Genomic DNA, 22,485 nt, shown 5'->3' with positions numbered 1-22,485 from the left:
ATATCGAACCTCTGCTGTGTCACCTTTCCTCAAATTGCATGACTGTACAGGGAAAAACCCTCTTATAATATGCCCTCTTCATGCAGTCAGGGCAACCCATGTTTCTAAATGTCAGCCGTGTGTAATTTTTTTTCTGAACATAATAAATACCCATTCAGCCATTCATTTTGCTTTTCTGTAATTTTTGTCACAGCAATCTCCACTTAGTGTCCCTGTAATCTCGCATTGTAATGTAACAACAATACAATTATTCTCATACAAGTCGAGAGAATCTGTGCTAATACCATTCCAATGTGCTTACCGAATCAAAACAAATGCAGCGTTAGCATGTGGAAACCGCGTTTATGCGATTATAATGTTTCAGCAATATGAAATTACTGTAGGAAGCAACTAATCCAAACCTAGAGAGACTTCCCATTACAAGACCATTAAAATGACACAATGACTGAAGTGTGAGTTTCAGATGGGAAAAGCAGAAACACGACTCTTGCCATCAATATTCAAGCAAAACATCTCTTGAATTTAGTGGAGTTTTTACCAGAGTAAGGAACGCAGTACCGTGACCTTTTTAGCAGCAAGTTTTTTTCCTCTTAATAATACCTCTAGGAAAAATATTTACTTCTCCAGTATTTAACAGGAGGGTGATGGTGAGAGTTGTATTTCACCATACAATGAGTAGTAAAGATTAGTCCAGAGTGTTTTTAAGGAAATGTTAGGTTGTTGTTTCAAGGCTGTTGTGAAAAAAAAATAAGAGTTTTGATTGTATGTTAAAGATTATATGTATTTTCTTTTTATCTGAGTATATTTCCAGGAAATGTAATTTATTTCTCTTTATACAGCACCTAAACAGAGAAACCTTGATGTGTGGGGGAGCGCCTTGGCAGTACCAGAGTATAAATTAGTGATTTCCAAAACCAAAATACATCTTGTTGCCAGATAAGAGCCTACCTGTTTATTTTTTGTCATAGAAATATGAATTCCTTTCCCCTTTTTCCTCTTCCATTCTCTCCCTGACCCTTCCATCGAACTGGGTGAGGATTCAGGAAGTTTAACTCACATGTCTCATGCAGGGCCATCTAAGATATACTGGCTTGTCCAAGATTGCTTCTTGGCTCCTTCCTTAGTCCATGGAAGGAGGCAGATGTTAGAGAAAGTAGCTTGTCCTGTCCTGTCACAAATATTCAAAATAGGCTGGATGAATTGCCTGTAGATATGTCTTCCCATCTCCAGTATGAAAATAGTCTAGACAGTTATTTTATAAGGACGTGTACCATTTTAGATGGCTAAATGAGAGGGTATGAATTCAATCCCCAGTGTACGAAAGAAGAAACTTTCCCAAAAAAAGAAAATTCTGTGTAAAACGTGGCATACAAGTCATTAGAAAACCACATGAACATTAACGTATGCATGTTTAAATTAAGCAGCAGTCATTATTCAATTTGAAAGCTGTTTGCACATAAATCTATTTTAAAGACACTAATTAAATTATGGTTCCGTCAGGTGAATCTTATCAAGAATAATGTATCATTATAGCATATTCATAGCATGCTGTCTATGTAAATGATGGTAGAGAAGATACCAGGACTGTGTTTTTAAAAATAATTCTAGTCACGATTTGTTGGCTGTCTCTATTTTTCTTTTTTTTTTTTTATTAAAAGTGTTGGTTTTCTAAAACTGTTAGTAAGCAGGCACTGACATTAACGTTAATCATATTTTTCAGGAAGATAAAATTAGGCCTGCTTTAAATGCTGTTTATGTCAGTTTCCATTTCTGTGATGCTTCTTATAGTCATAAAAGCACTTGGGCTCAATCAAAAGGTTCAATAGTAGGCATTGGTTTTGTAAGCTCTGTATGTATGCTATAATCTGAAGTACAGAGCCTAAAAATCAACAGATTCATGTCTGCTGCAAGAGAAACCTGGCACTGGAACAGGTAATTTTAGATGTTTCCTGCTGTTATAAATCAGAAGACAGCAGCCTCAGGCTGTAAGATCTCACACAACCATAGGTTTTCACAGTGTATGGGCCAGATTAATTGATGGTAGTCTAATTTAGCTATGTCAGAAAGGAATTAGTGGGAACAAATGTTGAAAGTAAACTTTTAATTATTGTATTTCTTACATTCAAAGGAGGAATCTGAAAGTGAGCAAAAAATCTGAATCAATTAGAATGGCTGCTTTGAGCCACTGCACTGTCAAAAAAAATAAATAAAGTGGAAACTTTTTAAGGAAACCAACTATAATCACTTTGTGTCTAGTTTTATTAAAAGAGCTTCAGTACTTATATACTTAAATACAAACTTATTTATATAGGTCTGTTTTCCTAACTTAATAAATAGATTTGAAAATTGTCAATAAATGTGGAGAAAAAAATGTTTCTCCAGTAGAGAGTGGATATCACTTTTTATGCTATAGGGACTTTATTGAATACCAGAGCATAGATACTTAATGGAAGAAAAATAAAAATTAAAGAATACATTATCATAGTCACTTTGCTGTGTGTATAACAACGACCCGGATCGTTGAGCTTTTTCCAGACTGGGGCGTTGTTCTACAGAACACTGGCTTTATTCAGGAATGGAATTAATGGCTCAGTTGGACAACTTAACTGAATTGCAGTTAGCAGCAGTTTCTGACTAAGACAGGTATTTTGCTTTTCATTATTTTCTCAAGAATGATATTTTCTGAAATCATGCACTTCTTAATTTATTTGGCAAAAAAAAAACAACACAACATTATATTAATCAGCCAGCAGTCTGTTCCGCGAGAGTTATTATTCTTCTGCCTTCTCAAACAAGTCAAGACACTAGTCTACAAATGCCATTCATAAAAGAACAGTTCTTCCTACGTGGGATTATTATACGTCTGGTTGTACACAAGACAAGCAAACACAGTCACTTTTTCTTTTTCTTTTTCTTGTGGATGGCTGACTTTTCGTATTAAATTAACTGCCAGCACTCAAACATCACTAGACAGGTGGTATCTGCCTTTTGCAGGAGCGGGGTCGCTATTACATTGGTACTATGACAGTGAGTCTTTCTCATGAAAAGAAAGTATCCCCAAAGAGACACAGGCATTCTTGTGCCCTTTGATATGTAGAGTTCAGTGCCCTTCAGATTTCAGTTTTTCTGTCTTCCTGGTAGATTAACATTAACAATTAAAAAGGAAGATGTCCTCTGAGGGCTTTACCAGTAACAAACCCATGTTTATGATATTATTCACTAAAAGGGAGACAGAAATGGGAAAGACCTCTCTCTTTAATCAATAATGCATGCTCTAGTTAGTCCTGTCCTCTGGACATGATTAAACATGTATTTTGTTTCATAACTGATGATTTTGGTTGACTAGGGATTATAACTACATATCCTCAAGCCTTTGCAACTAGCATCAGGAAGATCTAACATGAGCTGAGTAGTCAGCTATGTTTAATGTTAATACGGCACATAAACTATGAAGATCATCCCCACCCTCAAAAGAAAAAAAAATCCCCCCAAATCCCAATGGAGACAGCTGCAGCTAATTCTAACCTGTAGAGATCCAGGCTAAACTTTCATAGAGCAGATGCCTGTGACATGAACCAATTGTAGACAGCAGCCCTAAGGTATGTCTTCGTCACCACTCATTTGATGTTTTGAAAAATAACCTGCTTTCATTTATATTAAAGGTGAGGGAAAAATCATCTTAGGGGCTGAGCCATGGAAATGAAATGTTAGGCTAAGGTCTGTTCTTAACTGGTAAAACATTTGGCCAATGAAGCTGGCAGAAAAAGCACTTTGGAACCAGACGGGAATTTCTGCCCAGCTGGATGGGGGCCAGGTTGTGTTTTCAGTGACTGTTGTCAGCTTTGGAGGAGTTGCCCTGGGGCTAGGCCAGGCTTCCCCAGCAAAACTGGCAGGAGGACTCGAGCCCCTGCTAAACGCCCGAGAAGATGTCACCCCATCCCTGCGTTCCTCGTGTGGAGGGGCAGGGGAGGTGCCCAGACCCAGGTGGGTTCCTCGGCATGAGAAGGGGATAGCGAGTCGTGGAGGACACAGATAAAGTGAAAGTACCAGTAAGGAATATTCACTGTTGGTGCCAAGTATGTTCATCTGGTGGCTCAAGCTGACAAAAATTGACAGCTGCTGAAGAGTAAAGAATCCTGAATAAACATACAGTGGTTGTTATTAGATAGGAAACATTTATCTTAATGTGGTGTTGACTGTAGCACGATAAATGATGACAATTTCCTTTTACTGGAATGCGATATTTTTACATTGTTAGAGTACTGATGAAAGTGTAATTGGGTAAAATAGATGCTTTGTTTTCATATTGACTGCTCTACTTGGACTTAGCACTTGAAAACATTCTAACAAACACACGGCATATAGGTATGTGCGTGCGAGAGAGGAGAATTCAGACATTTTCCAAGAAATGTTGGCTTTTTCTGAAATTTCCTTTCTTCTTCCTTCCTAGACTTCTGTAGAATCTGTATTTTCTCCTTTTGAAATTGCTGAAGAAAGATGCCTTCCCAGAGAGGAAAAGCCCAGACTGTCTTGGGCCTCGTGGAGCCGGACCAGCTTGGCTACACGTTGACTCATGAGCACTTGTCTATGAACTACAGCAGCTGTTTTTGTCCACCTTCACCAGGCCAAGAGCCTTTGTCTGATGGGCCCATTGAGATGAAGAACTTGTTTTGGATTAAGCAGAACCCCTACAGCCACAAAGAAAACCTTCTTTTGTGTCAGGAAAGGGATGCTGTAAAGGAGGAGCTGTTGCATTTTAAAGCAGCAGGTGGTGGGACTATCGTGGAGAACACTACCACAGGAATCGGTCGGGATATGCAGACTTTGAAGAAACTCGCTGAAGAAACTGGAGTGCATATTATTGCTGGGGCTGGGTTTTATGTGGATTCCACTCACTCTTCTCAAACACAGGCTATGACAGTGGAGCAGGTAAGTCTTAACCATCTCTTAGGAGCCTCTCTCCTATGGATCATCCCTGGATGAGTCAAAATTGGAGAGAAGTTCAAGTAAAATAGATGAAATCTAAATGTTCTTAATTTGCAGAATTTAAGAGCACTGTTACTGTTTGTGTGCTATAGCTGGACCAGCCCTACTTGTGTGTACTGGGATTATCTGTCAGCATTTCCAGTTCTTAAACTCCATGTTCTCTCAGGGATTAGTTACAATGCAACAGTAAAGGAAAATAAAATATTTCACATGCGGGATTTTGGTACAACACCATTTATCCTGTGCATTTTACAATTTTTTAAGGAGGAAACATTATTCCTTATTCCTCATTTGTCTATTTTCCTGGCTGATTACTTCCCAATTAGATCACCCAGAATTCCTGTAAAAAGCATAAATAACTGCAGTATTTATAGGACAGTTGTAAATCATCGCTCTGCTCAAGCTGCCTGTTCTCTCTCTCTTTTCTGCCATTTTCCCATTTTTTCAGGGCAGAATCTACATCCAGTTGTTTCTGCAGTGCCTAAGACAATGTGTTAATAATGACAGAGGTCCCCAGATACTTCTGTAATAATAAATATTCATTCATCTTTTATTAAGAAAATGCGATGATAGGGAGAAGGAAGCGGAATTCTCCAAGGCTGGAGGCTGTGAATGAAAATTTATAGAGCTGAATTATTATTATTTTTTAAGTCTATCACAGTTTACAAATGAGTCAAGTTCTTTTTAATAATAAATGCTTAAAGCTTCAGCAGGTGTAACGTGACATAGCACTGTCAACTCTGTGGACCATATTGGCCCAAGCTGTATGGTCCAACTTTTCCTAAATATTTTTACATCACTTGGAATTTGATACAAATAGATTTCCTTGGGCAAAGGTTTCCCTTCTGTATCTGGTGGACTGCCGAAGACCCACAGATGTCCTGTAGTCAACAGTTCATCAGTACTTAATGCAGTCCAAACAACGATCACTTACTTAACAAGGGTTGTGCAGGGATTGCACCATGATAACTGGTGGTTCCTCATTTGCTAGTGAATTTATCATAGCGATACTTTTCCTGATTAAGCAAAGATAATTTGAATATTCTGTTGCTTGCTTTAGCTGAACAAGAGAAGTATTGAGGCTTCTGGTAATCTGTGTTCGTTTAACACGAGTGAAGTTGCAGAGCTGTTTGGTGACACAAGGGTGTTGCTGCAGGAGAAATGTTCTTCAGATTGCTCTCAGGAGAGAAGTGAACTCTGTGTCTGGTTGTCCCTGGAAGTGGTTGGTAGATTGGTTATACATGAAGCAGAAGGTGTGTGATCATAGGATAAAGTGTGGGGCAGAAACCTGCCGTAAAATGTGTTGTATCAACCTGTTGAGGAGACAAGATGTAGAGTAAAGGTAAGTTAGAAATTTATTTGAAAACTGATGTGAGCTTTTTTGATTTCCTGGGTTTGCTTGAAAACGTTCTTCCTTTGTTCACTTTATTTTTCCTTAAAATCGTAATTTCTTTAACGTTCAGGGACAAACGTTTAGAACGTCATCATCACTGCCATTTTGTGCTCTCAATTCTGAGTGTGTTCTTGAAGATACGTGCCTATTCTGGAAAAGAAAAGCGAAAGATTTTACAACAAGCTGATTTTATTCAGAGATTCTGATGTCTTTTTTGCCTATGAATATTTTAAAAGCAAGCTAATTTTGACCCTGTAAGTTTGTCAGCTGAGCTTTGTTCTTGTAGTTCCAAAGTCAGCAGAGTTACAGTAGTTTTACATTGGCATTCCCAAGAGCAGTATTTGCCTTAAACTTGTCTTTTCAGGATCTGTGGCCCAGAATCTTTGCCAGACTTTCTTCCTTCCCTGTTTCAGTGACAAGGATTCCTTAATCTCTGAGCCCTTGTTTAGCAAGAAATTACCTGGAATTGTTTCTGGATCCAGTCTAGGACTGTAAGGCACAACGTTTTGTCCTGGAGTTGTTTGGTTTTTTTTAAGAAAAATTAGTCTCAGCTTAAAGCAGCATTCAAATTATATGTAGACAATCTTTCCTTGCAAACCCAGGCAACCGTGTGAGTGCTTACTGTTAAACTGATTTGCCCCTGTGTTTATTTTGGTCTTAGTTAATGGCTAGGTTGACGTTAGTTGGCAGAAACCAGATTTTAACGGCAGTGTTTTCACACACCCAACTGTTATTTAAGTAGGGTCAAAAGGACCTCAGGAGTATAACCAGCGCAGTGTCCATCAGCCAAATGTGGTGCTGTTTAACACAGACAGTGTTACTAACCAAACATCTCAGTTTCCTGTTCTTTAGCTTACAGACATTATTGTTGGCGAGGTACTCAACGGAGCGGATGGGACTAACATCAAGTGTGGCGTGGTGGGGGAAATAGGCTGCTCCTGGCCCCTGACCCAGAGCGAACGCAGAGTGCTCCAGGCAACCGCGCGCGCCCAGTCGCAGCTCGGGTGCCCCGTGATCATCCACCCCGGCAGGAACAGCGATGCGCCCTTCCAGATCATCCGCATTCTGCAGGAAGCTGGGGCTGACGCTTCCAAAACTGTCATGTCTCACCTCGACAGGTAAGGAGACTGCTTCTTTAGAGCTTAATCGGCTTCCAGCACTTCAAACTGGATCAGCTCTTAGGTTCACACTCATAAAATGCTCGAGGAGTTTTAAACGCTCCTTTTGAAGGTTTGGATGCAAGATTAGGAATAACCGTAACCATATTAGGAAAAAAAAAAAAAAAAAAAAAAGAGGATTCCATTAATTGACATCCCTGTGCAAATCACTGCATTTAACAAGCGCTGGATGTTGAGAAGCTCCTGCCAGGCTGGGTGGGAAGCTGTTGGGCTTCCAGCACTTTTGAAGACGGGGCTACTCTTAAGGGCCTGACCAAAGTCTCACAGATGCTAATGTAATCACTGATTTGGCTGGACTCTGGATCTTTTCAGTTCTGCTACCAGACAGAAGAAATAAAAAGAAAACGGTTGGATTTTGGATAATTGTCATCTTAGACCCCAGAGCTAACTTTTAGTTTCCTTGAGAGCAAAACCCAGAAGCCCTACATCACACATGCAGAGGAATTGGGGTGCTTTTCTCTCTCCAACTTAGAAACACAGCCTCTATTACCAAATCAGTTTCGTGTGACCTTGTGTTGCTCATGATGACTTGGAAAATGTCCAAGCATTGATTGGTTTGGACAGTTGCTGAATAATGGAGACTGTTTGTGGTCGTATGACTCTCAGCAATCGGATTGTTTGTCGTCGATGTGAGTGTAATACAGGCAAAAGCACTGTGCTCTAAATTTCTAATGATTATAGGCTCTTATAAATCAAGTGTCAGGTTGGTTTTTTTTTGTATTCATACAGAGCTCAGTGTTGCGTGGCGATTTTAGGAGATAAAATTCAGTGCCATGAAATTTTATTTATATTCGATTATATAGAAACGGTATGGGCTTTCTTTATTTACCTGCATTCCATTGTATGTCTAGCTATATTTTTTCTCAATTATTAAGACAATCTGACGGCTTAAATCTTTTTGTGAAAGAGGACTGAGCAAACTGCAGTGTCAGTACTTATGTAGCCATTTTTGCTACAACATAAACATCAGTTCTGGTTTTTTCTTGCTTTCATACACTGTTGTAAATCATTGAATTCAGTGATTTATTGGTGGAAAAAATAAACAGCATAAGTAGGAAAACAGTCAAGGCAGAGGTGCAGTTCCGCTAACAGCCGCTGATACACAATATGGCTTTTCCTTATTCTGCTTCTGTCGTTATTTTCACACATTCAGGTTGGCACTTGCTGTAACATAGGCTCTGAACTGCTGTGAAGTTTGGCTTTGCAGTGTGCGTTTAACATTTTAAGTCTCTTTCAGTGAGAAGAATCCACGTGGGAGCATCCCAGTCCCTTAAATGTGAGATAAATTTGTGCAGAGCTCCATATTTCATGCCTGCTTTTGACACAGACAGAAGGGCAGTTTTCAGGTGGATTTACAGTCAAATACAAAAACTAAAATGCTGGCTGCCATGTTTTGCAATGTAACATCTTAGAGCAAAAGGTTGCAAGTGTCCATCGTGAAAGTACAGTGCCCATACAGGCTAGGGAGGAACAGCTGCTGAACCTTGGCTACCGAATTTAATTGGGTTTAAGGTTACAAAGGCATCTTAGTAGAGATCAGCGTACGCTGAATTCAGCAGCTTTTGTTAGAAGACTCACTGCAGCTGCTAGGAATGCTGGTCTGAAGATGGCTTGGTGGGTGTCCCTGTGGTGACTTGTGGATGAGGTCCAAACCACTTCCCTGTGTCCCATCTCCTCTTCCTTGAGTTCAGGACCACTCAGGGACACGTTGCCCAAACAACCTCACTCCAGCACCCAGGCTGCCAGCTGGAGGAGCTGCCAGCTCCTGCTGTTGCTACATCAGCAGGGCTTACAAGGGGAAGAGTGGCTGATGGAATTAAGTTCTCCTGGCCCTTGTTGGGACAGAGCTTCCAAAAGCACAACGTTAAGACTAGTTCTCAAAAGAAATTGTTCTGGCTGTGATTTTGAGATACACTGTTAGTGGGGTTTTTTTTGTTCTTTGTTTTTAAAAACATGTAGGATCACCTGCACAGGAATGAGTACTCCTGGCTAGTTTTGGTTACCTATGCTGCCCTGGTGGAAACCTGTTTTTTTCCCTAGATGAAAAAAAAATGTGTTGTCATAAATATAAAAGATAAATTTACCAGGTATCATCTGAGGGTTCTGTGGTGGGGTTTGTTGTTGTTGCTGTTTTTCATTTGGATAGTTTATGCTATTGGTAAAAACATTTCACAGAAAAAATATTCCAGAGAGCTGTTATTTCAGTTGTCATTCTTTTCCAAATGAGGGATGGGTTTTAGCAGCTTTGTTCCTTTGCTTTCCACATCTGATGCAGAGCCCATGCCTCGGGTTCTCACAGTCCCATTATATATTTTGGTAAGAGCATTTCCTTGAGGTGTTCTGGGCAGACCCGAACACAGGCTAAGATATATTGCAGTTCTGGTGACAGTCTGGAAACATCACTGTACATTATAGAAACTAAAGACAAAGTTGTGTATTAACGGTGTTTGATGGATGAAACAAGTGCTGGATGCAGCTGTCTCCGGTAGCTGTTAAGAACGTAAATCTGTCTTATGTCAGTAATCAAATGTCCTTTTTTTTTAATGTCACTCTGAATTAACCTCCTCCTTAAATGTCCTTCCTTGTTAGGTTGTCTATTGAGAGGTTTAGTGGTACCAAAAGTAAGTAAGTTTTCTGTTTCCCTTTAAAGATGATTGTAAATGTTGTTTTTTTTATTATATCACGGGGGAAGAGTTGCTTTTGCTTCATATTTGTTTAATGCATGAAGTCCCAGCTGAATGTAAGAAGGACAGTGTTGTCTACCAGGTTCAGTTGCATGTGCCAAATGGGAGTTCTGTTTTTCAAAATCGTCGCTAGCTGGTTTTGTTCCTTGCAAATAGGAAGTCACAGAATACCTCACCTTCACACCGTGAGATTTTTTTCTTCCCGTTACAATGCTGACTTTGTGTTATATATGTTCTGCAGGACTATATTTGATACAGAGAAACTTCTGGAATTTGCTAAACTTGGATGCTATTTAGAGTATGACCTATTTGGTACGGAATTTCTTCATTACCAGTTCCATCCTGACATCGACATGCCGAGTGACAATGAAAGAATTGCAAGGTATCTGCTTCAGTGCGGTTTGAGCAATAGCATTGCCATTGACAAATGAATATTATTGGTACTTGTCTTAAAGGGCATCACGGAGTGATTCTGCTAGCAGTTCAAAAGTGTCTTTTTTCATACTAAAATAATGGCAATTTTTTCTGCTGCTGTCACTTCTTTAGGGCAGCATGTATAATTTCTTCTATCTGCAAAGCAAAATGTGGAATCAGAAAGTCATAGAGTGTGACTTGAGGGAAAGATCAAAAGCTACTCTAACTTCATTCTCTGTCCTAATTCCATGCTGATTTGGTTGAATTTTATCATTTACTGCGTTTATATATTAATGTATTATAAAAAATTAAAGTGTTATAAAAGGAGAGGCTGGAGATAACAGGATTTATGTTAGGATTTGGCTTCTGCTGGAAACCTAGTGTTGCTACTATGCTTCTTCTGAGCCTATTACATCTTCTCACGAGCGTCTTATAGGAGCAAAAGTCATTAGTTTCATTGGGTGGATTTGGTCCTGTGCTTCCATCCTGAAAAACAGCCTTTTGTTCTTCCATGCATGTCATCATTTATCCCGCCCCTCTCCTGTTGTCCTTTCCCACTTTTGAAGGCTGAGAGCCCTGTCTCCTCACAACTCCCGTGCTCTTCACAGCCACACTGTGACAGTATTGGCCCTACTGGCCAGATACCTCTTCCCTGCTTCTCTCTCAGCTCAGCTGCATGACAAATCTTTGTGCTGTGCTAGCACAAAATATTGCCAAGGAGATGCATTCCTTGCAGAAGCTGCCTGAGGCAGGTATGGTCAGCTGGGAGTGGGCTTCTCCCTTCTTCCAGTCTGTCCAGGGGTGTGAGCCTCCTTCACCGTTCGTCCTCAGTGTTCGGGTGTAGTCAAGCGGCAGCTATCTGAGGGATGGGATGCCATCGTGCCCTATGTCTTGTTTCTCTTCCAGAGTCAGAAACAATTCTTTCCTTCTCTTTCAGGAGAAAGATTTTAAGGTCCCTGATCACTAATGAAGGAGCTTTCTAGCTTTCACTTACATTTCAGACAATGCTTTGCCCTCACTCTCAAATTAGCTGCAAAACTTTTCTTCTCTGTTTTCAGGCCGCTCTCCTAAGAAGGTATTGTGGCTGCTGTTCTACTTACTGCCAGGCGTTTGCTGCTGCTTTTCACACTAGAAATAGTTTCTCTCTCTAACAGGTCTCTCAGTCTTGCACACGGTATTTTGAACTGCTGTGATGAATCTGCAGTTTTTACATTCAGAATCGCTAAAGTTGCTCCCCTCTCCTGTGCCACAGTAGGTCAGCGTGTACAGAAGCACTGAGGAAAAGGTGTAGAAGAATGGAGCATGCCCTGGTTAGCAAGTGTTTGTTCAGCCATGGCAAAGCTTTTATTCCATCCATGGTACTTGCTTAGCCACCAATATTTCTCCTTAAAATTCTCTGGCAGCTGAGTGTTTATCACAGCAGGCTGCTTATAGGAAGAACATACTAAGAGTTTGTCCTCTCTTTGTATGATGTGGCTATCTGCACTCCAGCTAGAAATGCCATTGCATGGATTTTGTTGAGTTTTCGATGCATCCACCCTGGGCATATGTTGACAGTGGAAGTCTCCTTGGATTGTCGGTTTTGTTTGTGATTTTTTTTTCTGGTCTAGCAGCACCCCAGAGATGGAAATCAAACTGATCTTTAAATGTGTCAGTGAAACATATTTTGGCCAAACTAAATGGAGAATATATGCTCAGGTCTTGTCTGTCCAAAAGATGAGTAAACTTCTGTAGCCGTACCATACCTAGTCTAACACAGTTTAGCTGTGTGTGTACTGAGGCATTTATGCTGCAATCTACTGCCAGTGCAAGTGGAGAACTGAATTTTTTCAAGAAGAGTTTTCCTTTGAGACAGCAGGAAGTACTAACTAAACTTACAGAAACAAGCAAGAAGAAGCAACAAATGAGGAATATAAAGGACCGTATGCCTCCACACACCACAAAATGGGTCCAAACATGAAAGGAGATCATTCTAAGGTGATGTTTGGTCAGCCAAGAACTTACACAGTCACTCCAATGCCATTGCTCTTATTCTCTTGTTAGCTTGTGTTCTCTTTGTATTTCAAGGTGGAGAAGATACTAGTGGTGTTGTAATCCTATAGCGTACATAGAGCTGTGTGCTATACAGCACTGTTTATATTGTTTTTATGAAAGACACTGATTTTTTACTAAGTTCTATCTCACTTGCCTTCTTTCTGCTCTCCATATTGATTTGATCCTGCTTGATGTATCTCCTCGTAAGTAGTTGTAATAAAAACTGACAGTAAAGGCTTTCAGATACAGTGTGGTTACTTATAAAACCAGTGTTTGCTTTCTTGCTGATCAAAGCACAGGCAAGAAGGTGAAAATTAGAATTTCACAGTGCTGGCATCTGGTGGAATTGGGTGGCTTAGTGAGGAACGAGCACTTCCAGGCCTGCTCTGTCTGTCTCTGCCCCCTCAGTGCTGCAGCTTGCCGCCAGTGCAAGTGGAAAACCGAAACTTAGCAGAGTCATGCAACAGAGAAGTTCAGACACCTACCGAATAAATTCTAAAAACTGGGCTTAGCAAGGGATTAAGGTTACCTGAGTGCAACGTAGAACAGAAGGACGCCATGTAGGAGGCTTGCTGCAAGGGAATGACCAGAAGGATGAGTTTCGTTTTGTTATTTTTTCAAGCTGACTTGTCAATTTGCCAAGTCTGCTTAGCTGGACTGCTGAATTAACTCCTCTAATTTGCTGGCACATGCTGGCACTGTACAATGCCTGTCTTATTTATCTTCTTTAATGAACATCTTTGAAACATGTTTGGTTGATAATTGCCTGCATGGAATATGATGCTGACAACCTGGTTATTCTAATTGGGAATAAAGCACGGATGTGAAAGTATTTGCCTTGTTGAGCCAGGCTTCACAAAGGACCTGTCAGAGGCAGAGTCTGGTCCTCCACAGTTGTTATGGGACCAGTGTTGTGACAGCAGCAAGAGCTAACCCCATGAGTAGATCGTGCTGGCAAGGAGTTTTTGTAGGAAATGATTACTTACTCATGTATGTAAAAACTGTGTCGCGTGCTTGGCGATAATGAAATTCTTGAATTCCTCCATGGACCCGTGAGACTGGAAATTCAAAGTCATGCCAGCTGGAAATAATTTTCCTTGTCCACATTGCGATATTTGTTGGTATGTTTTTATTATTATTATTATCATTCAATAAAGTAAGTGTTTTAGGTTTAATTAAACATCAGGAACATGTCTTCTGAGTACCTTAAAGTAGTTATTTTCTACTAGTAGTTATGATGCCGTGTAGGAGTGCAATAATTTTAACTACTGATCAGTTCTGTGTTGTTGCAGAGTGAGAGCTGTCAGTGACAGGTACACTTTTTACCTTTGCAGGGTTCGGATGCTGATCAACGAAGGCTATGAAGACAGAATTCTGATGGCTCATGATGTGCACACGAAGAATAGGTTGATGAAATACGGAGGTCATGGATATTCACATATCCTTAAAAACATAGTTCCTAAAATGCTCATTAGAGGCATCTCCCAAGATAAAATTGATAAAATACTCCTAGAAAATCCAAAGCGGTGGTTGACTTTTAAGTAAGAATAATGAATAAATTTATAAATTCCTATTTTATAGGGGAGCTTGACATAATTCAGATTTGTTTCAGGGGAGCAGTCATTTAAAAACATGCTTATTGTCAGAGAAACTGGAAGGTATTCATGTTACGAACAACCTGATTAGGACTTTTCTTTTTAATTAGAACAACAAAACTGTGTTTTCTCCCTTCTGAAAGTCTGCTCATGAATGATTTACTGGATGTGAGCCTACCTGCAAAATCTTTTCAATGTATCAAAATAGTTGTTTCCAGAGAGTAAGCTAATAATACTATTACGTTATCCAGGAATATTTTTGAAGATGCATCGTCAGGGCTTTGAAGAAAATTACAGCTTTTAATTAAATCCCCCTTTTCCACAGGGTGATTTTAATTAATTAATTCTTGTAATATTGATAATCCGCTAATTATCCTTATATCATTTAAATAATGCTAGATAAAAGGTCTGGCACTTTGAAGTACCTTCCAAGTAGAACAGAAGGCAAAAGAAATGTCAAATAATTCTAAAAAAATGCTCTTTCTTTCTCATTTAATCATTTACTTACTTTAAACTGAACATGTAAAAAATACATGGAAAGAATTATTTTTGCATAAAACAATTTGTAGACCTTTTAAACTGCGTGTAGTATTGTTAAGGATGTCTATTTTTTAACCACATTAGTTTTTCATTGGGAATTGATGGAATCTCACAGCGATCATGTGAAACTGCAGTACAGACCAGCTTCTTTTTGCAAGGATGCAACACCAAAAGGCAAAATATATTACATAATACGGTTTTAATGAGTTGCAATAGTTATAACAAAGGTTGTGATATAAGTCTTTACAAATCAGTATATCAAGATATGATGAAAAAGGAAGAAATGTTTGCCTTATATGTGTTTTTCACATTAAGTGTGTTCTTTCCTCTTGTCTAACTTTAAACCAGGGCAAGTGATTTATCCAAAAAAAAAAAAAAAAAAGGTCTTACCCAGTAGCAATGGTAGCCTGATTTTGAAAGCTTCTTCATATTTGACCTTATATGTCTTGTAGTATTGACCTTTTCCAGTAAATACCTCAGTAAATATGCGTTGTTAGTTGTAAATTATCTCTAGCACATTACTGCTTGCTGCTGCACAGACGATCTCCAGCTACACTGCTGCGAGTGCGCTAACCATGGAAAGCAGTTGTGGACTGAACAGACGTGAAGTCGGTTACACGTCTGTTATTAAAGTATGTTACGTAGTAGAAGAAAAACAGAAGTGATCACTACAATGTGCAGATATAGTTTGGCACTTTGTTATAGACTAAAAGCATAGCCATTCAGATGAGATGATACACAAGCAGCTTGCAGCACGATGTCCCTTTATAAAACCTAAATGAATTAAACTGGCGATCCTCTTAGTCTAGACTACCTCAGCATATCTTTCAAACCGGACAACTCAAAACAGAAATGAAATGAGCAATATGTTCTGTTTAAGAAAAGCTTCACTCATTCAAATGAGATTTTGAGAGATTCTTAAAGTCTTCGTCAGTCTTCTACTGAGCAATCAGCACTGAAGAGCTTTTTGTCTCAATGGCAGACACTTTAGGCGTTTTAGTGCAGATAAATCTGAGTTTGTACCCTTAGTAGATTAGACAAGGTTGCTTGTGGCAAATTGCATGAAATTGAAATGCTAGGGGTAGCCTCTATTACTCTGTAACGATTTATACAAATGTTACCTTCACTTTGCCAAAATGTTAAAAATAACCTAACCAACTCTGCTAAGGAGCCGGTTAATGACCTTGCTCAATTTTTAGATTGAAATCTGCGAGTTTGAACCTGAGAGAAATAGACAGCCTCCCCTCCCCAAACCAAAACAAATAATAAATCTGATTTCTGAAGACAAGTATTCTGTGGCTATTAGTGGTATGACAGATTTTAAAGCATTTTTATAACTATGTAACTCATAGTACCTGTGTTTAGTTTAATTCTCCAAGCCATTAATCCTTTATACATATTAAACTTCTTTCTTTGAGCCTTAATATATATATATCTCTATATATGAATGAGAAAAATAGGTTTTAATACACGCTTCTTTTTGCAAGTAAATATCTGCTTCTTTCTTTGCATATGTGTTTTCATTTTTGGTAGTATGCTTATCTGTGTCCATTTCATAGGCACGCCTTACCACAAATGGCTAACTAGCTACCACGGAAAAGGTCTGTGTCCCACCGTTCTCTCTCAGGTCACATCTCCCACTCTTCCTTTGTGGGGATAGTCTCACCAACTCCAGTGAGACAAGACACCGGAGACAGCTAAGGTTTTGACCGATTCCTACAAAATTCTAGTTGAACATCTGCAGTATGCTGTCATCACTATTTTATTACAAAGAGTACCCAAGTACAGTCTAAGTGTTGAAGGACTAATGAAGACTAATTGCTGCAAAGAAAACATTTGACCTTGGTCTGAGGATGTTGATGCTAGGCTTGCTAAATATTTACACAACTAACCATCAAGAATGGGCCTGTAAAACTGGCTAACTATATATTTACACGTTTACAAATGAAGAGCCAAATCCTCTTTCCACTAACATCAATGGGAGTTTTGCCATTGGCTTCAGTGTAATCGGGGATTTGGTCCAATATAATAGTTTGTCAGCTGTTAAATATTTCAGAAAAAAAAAAAAAAAGTGTTTCTTCTACCCCTCTTTTTCTTTTAGAACATAGCTAAGGGGAAGACAAAATTTAAACAACTCAGGTGGTTTGACTTTATGTTAAAAGTCTAATGTAAACCTACAAAGCAGGAACATTGAGTTAAGGCTTGAAGCTGATTACTTTCTAGTTTTAAGTGGAAGAATAAGAAAAGTACAAGGCAAACAATTCCTTTGGAGAGAGAAAGTATATTTCGATTACCTCTTCCTTTTATTGTAAAATCATTCCTCACCACACTATGAGTGGACTCTAAGCATCATTGTTAGCGAGTAAGTCACAAGAACCAAAGCTGAAGTATGGATAAAGCAGCAAGATCATAACACATCGAAGTATCATATACACTGAAGAAATAGCTCAGTGTCTTTAGTGTTTTTTTTTTCTCCTATAAAAATTTGACCTGTGTAGGACTTCATTCACATGGACACTAACAATGAGGAAGTATTTGCTTTGGTGGTAGTGGATCACACATCTGTTTAACTCGCTTAGTAATTTTTTTAACATAAGGTTTCTCTGTGTTGTACAGATGTGCATCAGGTAGCATTCGACTTTTTTTCCCCACTAGTGAGGTGTTCTGTGGTCGATCTCTGCTGGGGTGCTTGTTTCATTGACTTTTGCCACGCAAATCCATTGCTTAGAAGAGCGAGCTTCGTTTTTGGACTGGTTTGGTGGGTCTTTTTACTCGTTATCAGTCAGCATAAATAATAAATCCAGAAAATGTGCTGTATTTGTTGTTGTTTCCTCCGTGTGCTTTTCCTCCGTCTAATTTAATGTAAACTTCATCTCCTGGCTCCAAGTGAAGAACCACGCTGTTACTGGCATAGTCGTAATTCTGATCAGCATCCTGAGCAATCGCACTAGCTCGAACCTACATAAAATACATGAGGAGTGGTTAAGAAAACTCTGGTAATTTTTCCTGCATGGTGAAATTGAAGCATAGCCTCACGATTTTATTCAGCATGCACACATTGACGCTTTAAATGTCTAATAACATATATTACAGTTTTTTCTTATGGGCACTGCTTGTTTTCTCCTACAATACAGTATTTGAAACTACAGCAATAACCTGCTTATATCTCAGTCCTCTGATCAATGCAAAACTGCACTGCCGTAAATACTTTGTGCCTTTTTAAATACGTGTAGTAAGAGCTAGAGTTGGGAGCACCGAATCTAGTCGCATGCCCGTTTTACACTGGCGTGACTTTTATTTCAGCGGAACAATTGATTGACATTGGTGAGGGTCCACAGTGAGGCCCTACTGATACCAGGCTGGAGTGTTTCCAGAAGCGATTTATTGTCATACTGCTAGTAGTATCATGCTGTAAAGAGAATTTAAAAAAATACCCACCCACCCACTCACATGCTCGCTCCAACGCACACAGGCAGGTAAGGTAATCTAGTCAGGGTTTGGAAAAGCTGTTAATGCCACATTTCATTAAACAAACATTTAATTTCTGTGTAGTGTAAAAGATGCATATTTGAAAAATCAGGGGTGAGTCGCTGTTTACTTTGAGAGCTCTTGGAATTTACAAGCAATGGAGGACTTCTAATTTCATTTGCAACTTTCACTTAAACATGTTTTTTTTTTTTTTTCATTGCTCCCTTGCTATTCCACAACTGATTAAATTTGACATTAGTAGCAAACTGGAAGTAGATGTATGTTGGTTTCCAGCAATGAATAGTCTGTGGCATTGTAAGTCTTCAAATCATTTATATATAATTTGACCCTGTTTGTTAAAATATTTAAACTTAGTTGTATGAGATTTATATCGCATCATCTGCTTGTTGCTTGTCTTTGTTCTGGCGTAGTTACAGAGCAGTAAGTGATTTAGTGGCACCGCAAACCTGAACTAAGTAATAATGCATGACTTAGCGTACTATATGTGGGATTTTATCTCTTCTGAATTGAAAAAATAGGCTATAAGTCACAAATTTCCACGGATTCCTTTCAAAGTTTAAATGATAAATTTCCAAATTAAACTTTCATATGATATGGTCTCACATTAATATTGAAATGTTAAAAGGTGGCGGGGGGGGGATGTCTTTACCATGGAGGATCTTATGGTATTACGCAGCTTAAACATCACTGTAGGTGGAAATTATTTATACATTTCTTTATACATCCTGTATGAGTGAGAAAGGCTTAAAAATCTTGCAGTGGTTTGACAGGCTGCAAATTTAAACTGATGCATCGCATGGTAATAAACCACATCTATTTCAGGACTTCTTGATCCTGAATCGCCTGGTATTGTTTACAGAGGGCATCTATTTTGCTAGTGTTTTAGCAATAACAATTCTAAACACAAGGTATTTCGTCTGGATTAATGACTAGCAGGGTGGAGTTGAAGGCTCTGGGCCATTAACCCTAGAAATGCCCTCCAAAGAAGATAACGTGGGCTGAGACTGTATTGCTAATAGAGATGGAAAGGGCAAATGGAAGGGAGTAAAAAGGCTACAGCTGAAGGAGAAAAACTTTCACAGAAAATGACTATTATCTTGCATGTTGGCAAACGAAATGGTTTAAATTACTTTCCAAATTTCCATGTAGACCATAATTAAATGCTGCTTAGTGGATTTCTCTACAATTTTGTACTGCTGTGGATAGTAAAAGCAAGTTCAAATTGTGTTTGTGACTGGCGTGAGGAGGTCAGCATATGGACACCGAATACGCCAATAATGGACATTTCATTTTAAGACCTGAGATCGTATGTAGTGGCTGAAGGGGGAAAAAAGGGGACCCTGGATTCAAAAGCCTGGAAAGTAAAGTGCAGGTATTACTGCCCTGCGAATGGTGACAAACGTCCTGTAAACCCCAGCGTGCTATTTTCAAGTTTTTTACCTCGTTTGGTGAGGCACCATAATTTTTTTTCTTTTAAAGCCTGGCAGAGCGGTCTCAGATGAATTCTCAGCGTACTGCTGCAGGAGCGTACGTGTACCTCGAAATCAGAGCATTAAGGCAGGATGCGTTCCATAAGCTGCACGGCTGCTCCCTCATCTTTCACAGAGCTACGCTGGGACACCCGGACTGCAGGCACAGAGCAGCTGAGCTGCGCGATCTCAGCACTTCCCCGTGCTTTATAACTATTAAAGAAGGCGATGTGTTAACACTGGGGACCTTGAGATTCCTCAGAGGCACTGCGTAGGAATGCTATTTTTTCCTCTAAGTCTCACACTTTCCAACGGCTTTTTCTTTGTTGGAAAACACTGAATTTACAGTGTCATCTCTGTCAGACGCCATTTAGCGATTTACTTTCAAAACTTCCGAGCTTTCCTACACATCACACGGGGCTGGCTGCTGCCACGCCACATCAGCGCTTAGCGTTTCAGGTATAAATCGTAACCAAAAGGAAGCGCTGCTGCATCAAAGCTGTCGATTTTAGATAATTTGTGTGTGGATATTTACCTAAATATTTATCTTAGCATAAACATACAGACGTATATGCCTAGACACCCTCCCCTTTTTTATTTTTTCCTCTGAATCGGTTTAATTTGTCTGATGTCTGGTAGTGGAAGTGGTTCTATTTGGGGACGCTTAGACTCCAGGCTCCGTTTAATATTTGCAATTAGTTACTTTTTTTAAAAAAGTAGCAGGTCTGGGAAAAGTAAACACTTTAAAACGCGTTATAAATAGGGACCAAAAATGAATTCGTGTCTTAATTGCCGGTAAAACGGTATCCCCACGGTGGACGGGACTGCCTTTACATGGAAGTGAATATACCACACGGCGCTTTGTTTTACTGCTCCCGGTTTGTCTGCTGCGCTCCTATTTACGGCAGACATCTCCTAATTTAATTAGCGGCTGCTGCTGCCCTCGTCGCTCCGTTCCCCGCTCCCTCTGAGGAGCCACCACCCGCAGGAGCCGCCCCGGAGCCATTTGCTCCCCCCCGGCACAAGGGCGCGGGGCGAGGCGCCGGGCCGGGAGGGGAGCGGGCAGGCGTGACGGGGCTTAACGCCGGTAACCCCCCGGGACGGGGCTTAACGCCGGTAACTCCCCGGGACGGGGCTTAACGCCGGCCGGGCTGCGGGCACAGCGCCGCGCCGCCCCTCGGCGTCCCTCAGGCAGCCGAGGCGGAGCAGGGGCGGCGCCCCCAGGGCGGGGGCTGCTGCCGGCCGCGGGGCGCTGCGAGCGGGGGGCTCCGCTCGGCTCCCCCGGCCCTGCCCTGCCCGGCGCTGCCCGGGTACCGCTGCCCCCGCCCCGCGCCGCCTCCAGCGGCCTCCGGCTCCCGCTCCCCGCCCGCTTCTGCCGGGCGGCCCCGCCCGCTCCCCTCACGGGTCCTTGTTCCCTCACGGCTCTCCCCTCACGGCTCCCTGTCCCCCTCACGCCTCCCCTTCCCCTCACGGTTTCTTCTTCCCTCAAACGCCTCCGGCTCCCCCCTCACCGGCTCTCTGTCCCCTCACGGCTTCTTGCGGCTCCCTGTCCTTTCACGGCTCTCTGTCGGCTCTCGGCGCCCCGTTCCCCTCACGTTTCTCTGTCCCCTCACGTATCCCCTTCCTCCCCCGGCGCCCTGTCCCAAGCATCCCCTACCCCTCACGGCTCCCTGTCCCCTCACGTATCCCCTGCCCCTCACGACTCCCTTCTTCCCTCAAGCGCCACCGGCTCCCAACCCTGGCTCTGTCCCCCCCGGCTCCCTCTCCCCTCACAGCTCCCTGTCACCCCCCTCCATCTCTCTGTCCCCTCACGGCTCCCTGTCCCCTCAAGTATCCCCGTCCCCTCACGGCTCCCCGTGCCCCCCCGTCCCCCCGTCCCCCCGGGCGCTCGGGGCGCGGCGCCCACCTGGTTGTTCTTGCAGAGGTCTGCCCACATGCTGGTGCCGTCGCCGCCCCGCATGAGCACATGGTAGGTGAAGAAGTAGATGCCGGGGATGGAGCAGGTGAACTTGCCGGTGGTGGGGTCGTAGTGGTTGCCCAGGTTGGTGACCACGTCGTCGAACTTGAGCACCTCGTAGCCCTCGTGCTGCCGCTTCAGGCCGGCGTAGAAGGCGATCTTGGGCACGGTGCTGTAGGTGGCGGCGCTGATGGCCCCCGCCGCGTTCAGCCCCGGCGCCCCGGGGGGGCCCGGCAGCCCCTGCCGGCCCGGCTCGCCCTTCTCGCCCGGCGGCCCCACCGGCCCGGGCGGCCCCGGCTCCCCCGGGGGGCCGCGGGGCCCGGCTTTGCCCGGCCGGCCGGCCTCCCCCTTGGGGCCCTGGATGAAGGTGGGCAGGGACTGCATGAGGCCGCGGTCGGGCGTGGCCGCCGTGCTGGGCGCCTTGGTGCCGCCGTAGGGGTCGCAGACCATGCGGCAGGTGCCCAGCATCTCGTAGTGCGCCGAGGTGCCGGCCGAGCTCACCAGCACGGGGATGAGGACGACCAGCAGCAGCACCATCACCACCCCCAGGGCGCCGGCCGCGATCAGCCGCCGCCTGCTGCCCACCAGCCGGCTCAGCGCAGGGCGATCCTCTTGCCTGCTTTTGGACAAAATCTTGCTGGTTGTGCGGGGACCTCCTCAGAGCCGAAAAGACGCCGAGCCCGAGCGAGCCCGGCTCCCCCGGGGGGCTTCGCCGCCCTCCCGCTGCCGGCGGAGGCGCCTGCGGG

At 42.1% G+C, this 22,485-nt stretch overlaps 2 protein-coding genes across 5 annotated transcripts in view; one reads left to right on the top strand and one right to left on the bottom strand.

Annotated features, from left to right (window-relative positions):
- Positions 1 to 17,640, top strand: part of PTER (phosphotriesterase related) — a 23,482-nt gene extending 5,842 nt beyond the window's left edge. For 2 of the 4 annotated variants that reach the window (XM_035545459.2, XM_035545456.2), the window contains 4 exons: positions 4,451 to 4,929; positions 7,232 to 7,497; positions 10,483 to 10,623; positions 14,024 to 16,099. In XM_035545459.2, coding sequence (XP_035401352.1) covers positions 4,498 to 4,929; positions 7,232 to 7,497; positions 10,483 to 10,623; positions 14,024 to 14,234 — 1,050 coding nt within the window. In that variant the 5' untranslated portion in view covers positions 4,451 to 4,497 and the 3' untranslated portion in view covers positions 14,235 to 16,099. Of the gene's footprint in view, positions 1 to 4,450; positions 4,930 to 7,231; positions 7,498 to 10,482; positions 10,624 to 14,023 lie in introns of all 4 variants that reach the window. The other 2 variants (XM_035545455.2, XM_035545454.2) reach the window with 2 other exon arrangements.
- Positions 17,603 to 22,485, bottom strand: C1QL3 (complement C1q like 3). The gene is made up of 2 exons (XM_035545460.2): positions 21,689 to 22,485; positions 17,603 to 17,782 (listed from the first exon to the last, which is right to left on the bottom strand). The coding sequence occupies exons 1-2, from the start codon at positions 22,274 to 22,276 to the stop codon at positions 17,603 to 17,605; spliced, it is 768 nt and encodes a 255-aa protein (XP_035401353.1). The 5' UTR covers positions 22,277 to 22,485.

Source organism: Cygnus atratus, chromosome 2, assembly GCF_013377495.2.
Source record: "Cygnus atratus isolate AKBS03 ecotype Queensland, Australia chromosome 2, CAtr_DNAZoo_HiC_assembly, whole genome shotgun sequence".
Lineage (NCBI taxonomy): Eukaryota > Metazoa > Chordata > Aves > Anseriformes > Anatidae > Cygnus > Cygnus atratus.
The sequence above is the reverse complement of the archived record's forward strand: the minus strand, read 5'-3'. Positions and strand labels throughout refer to the sequence as shown.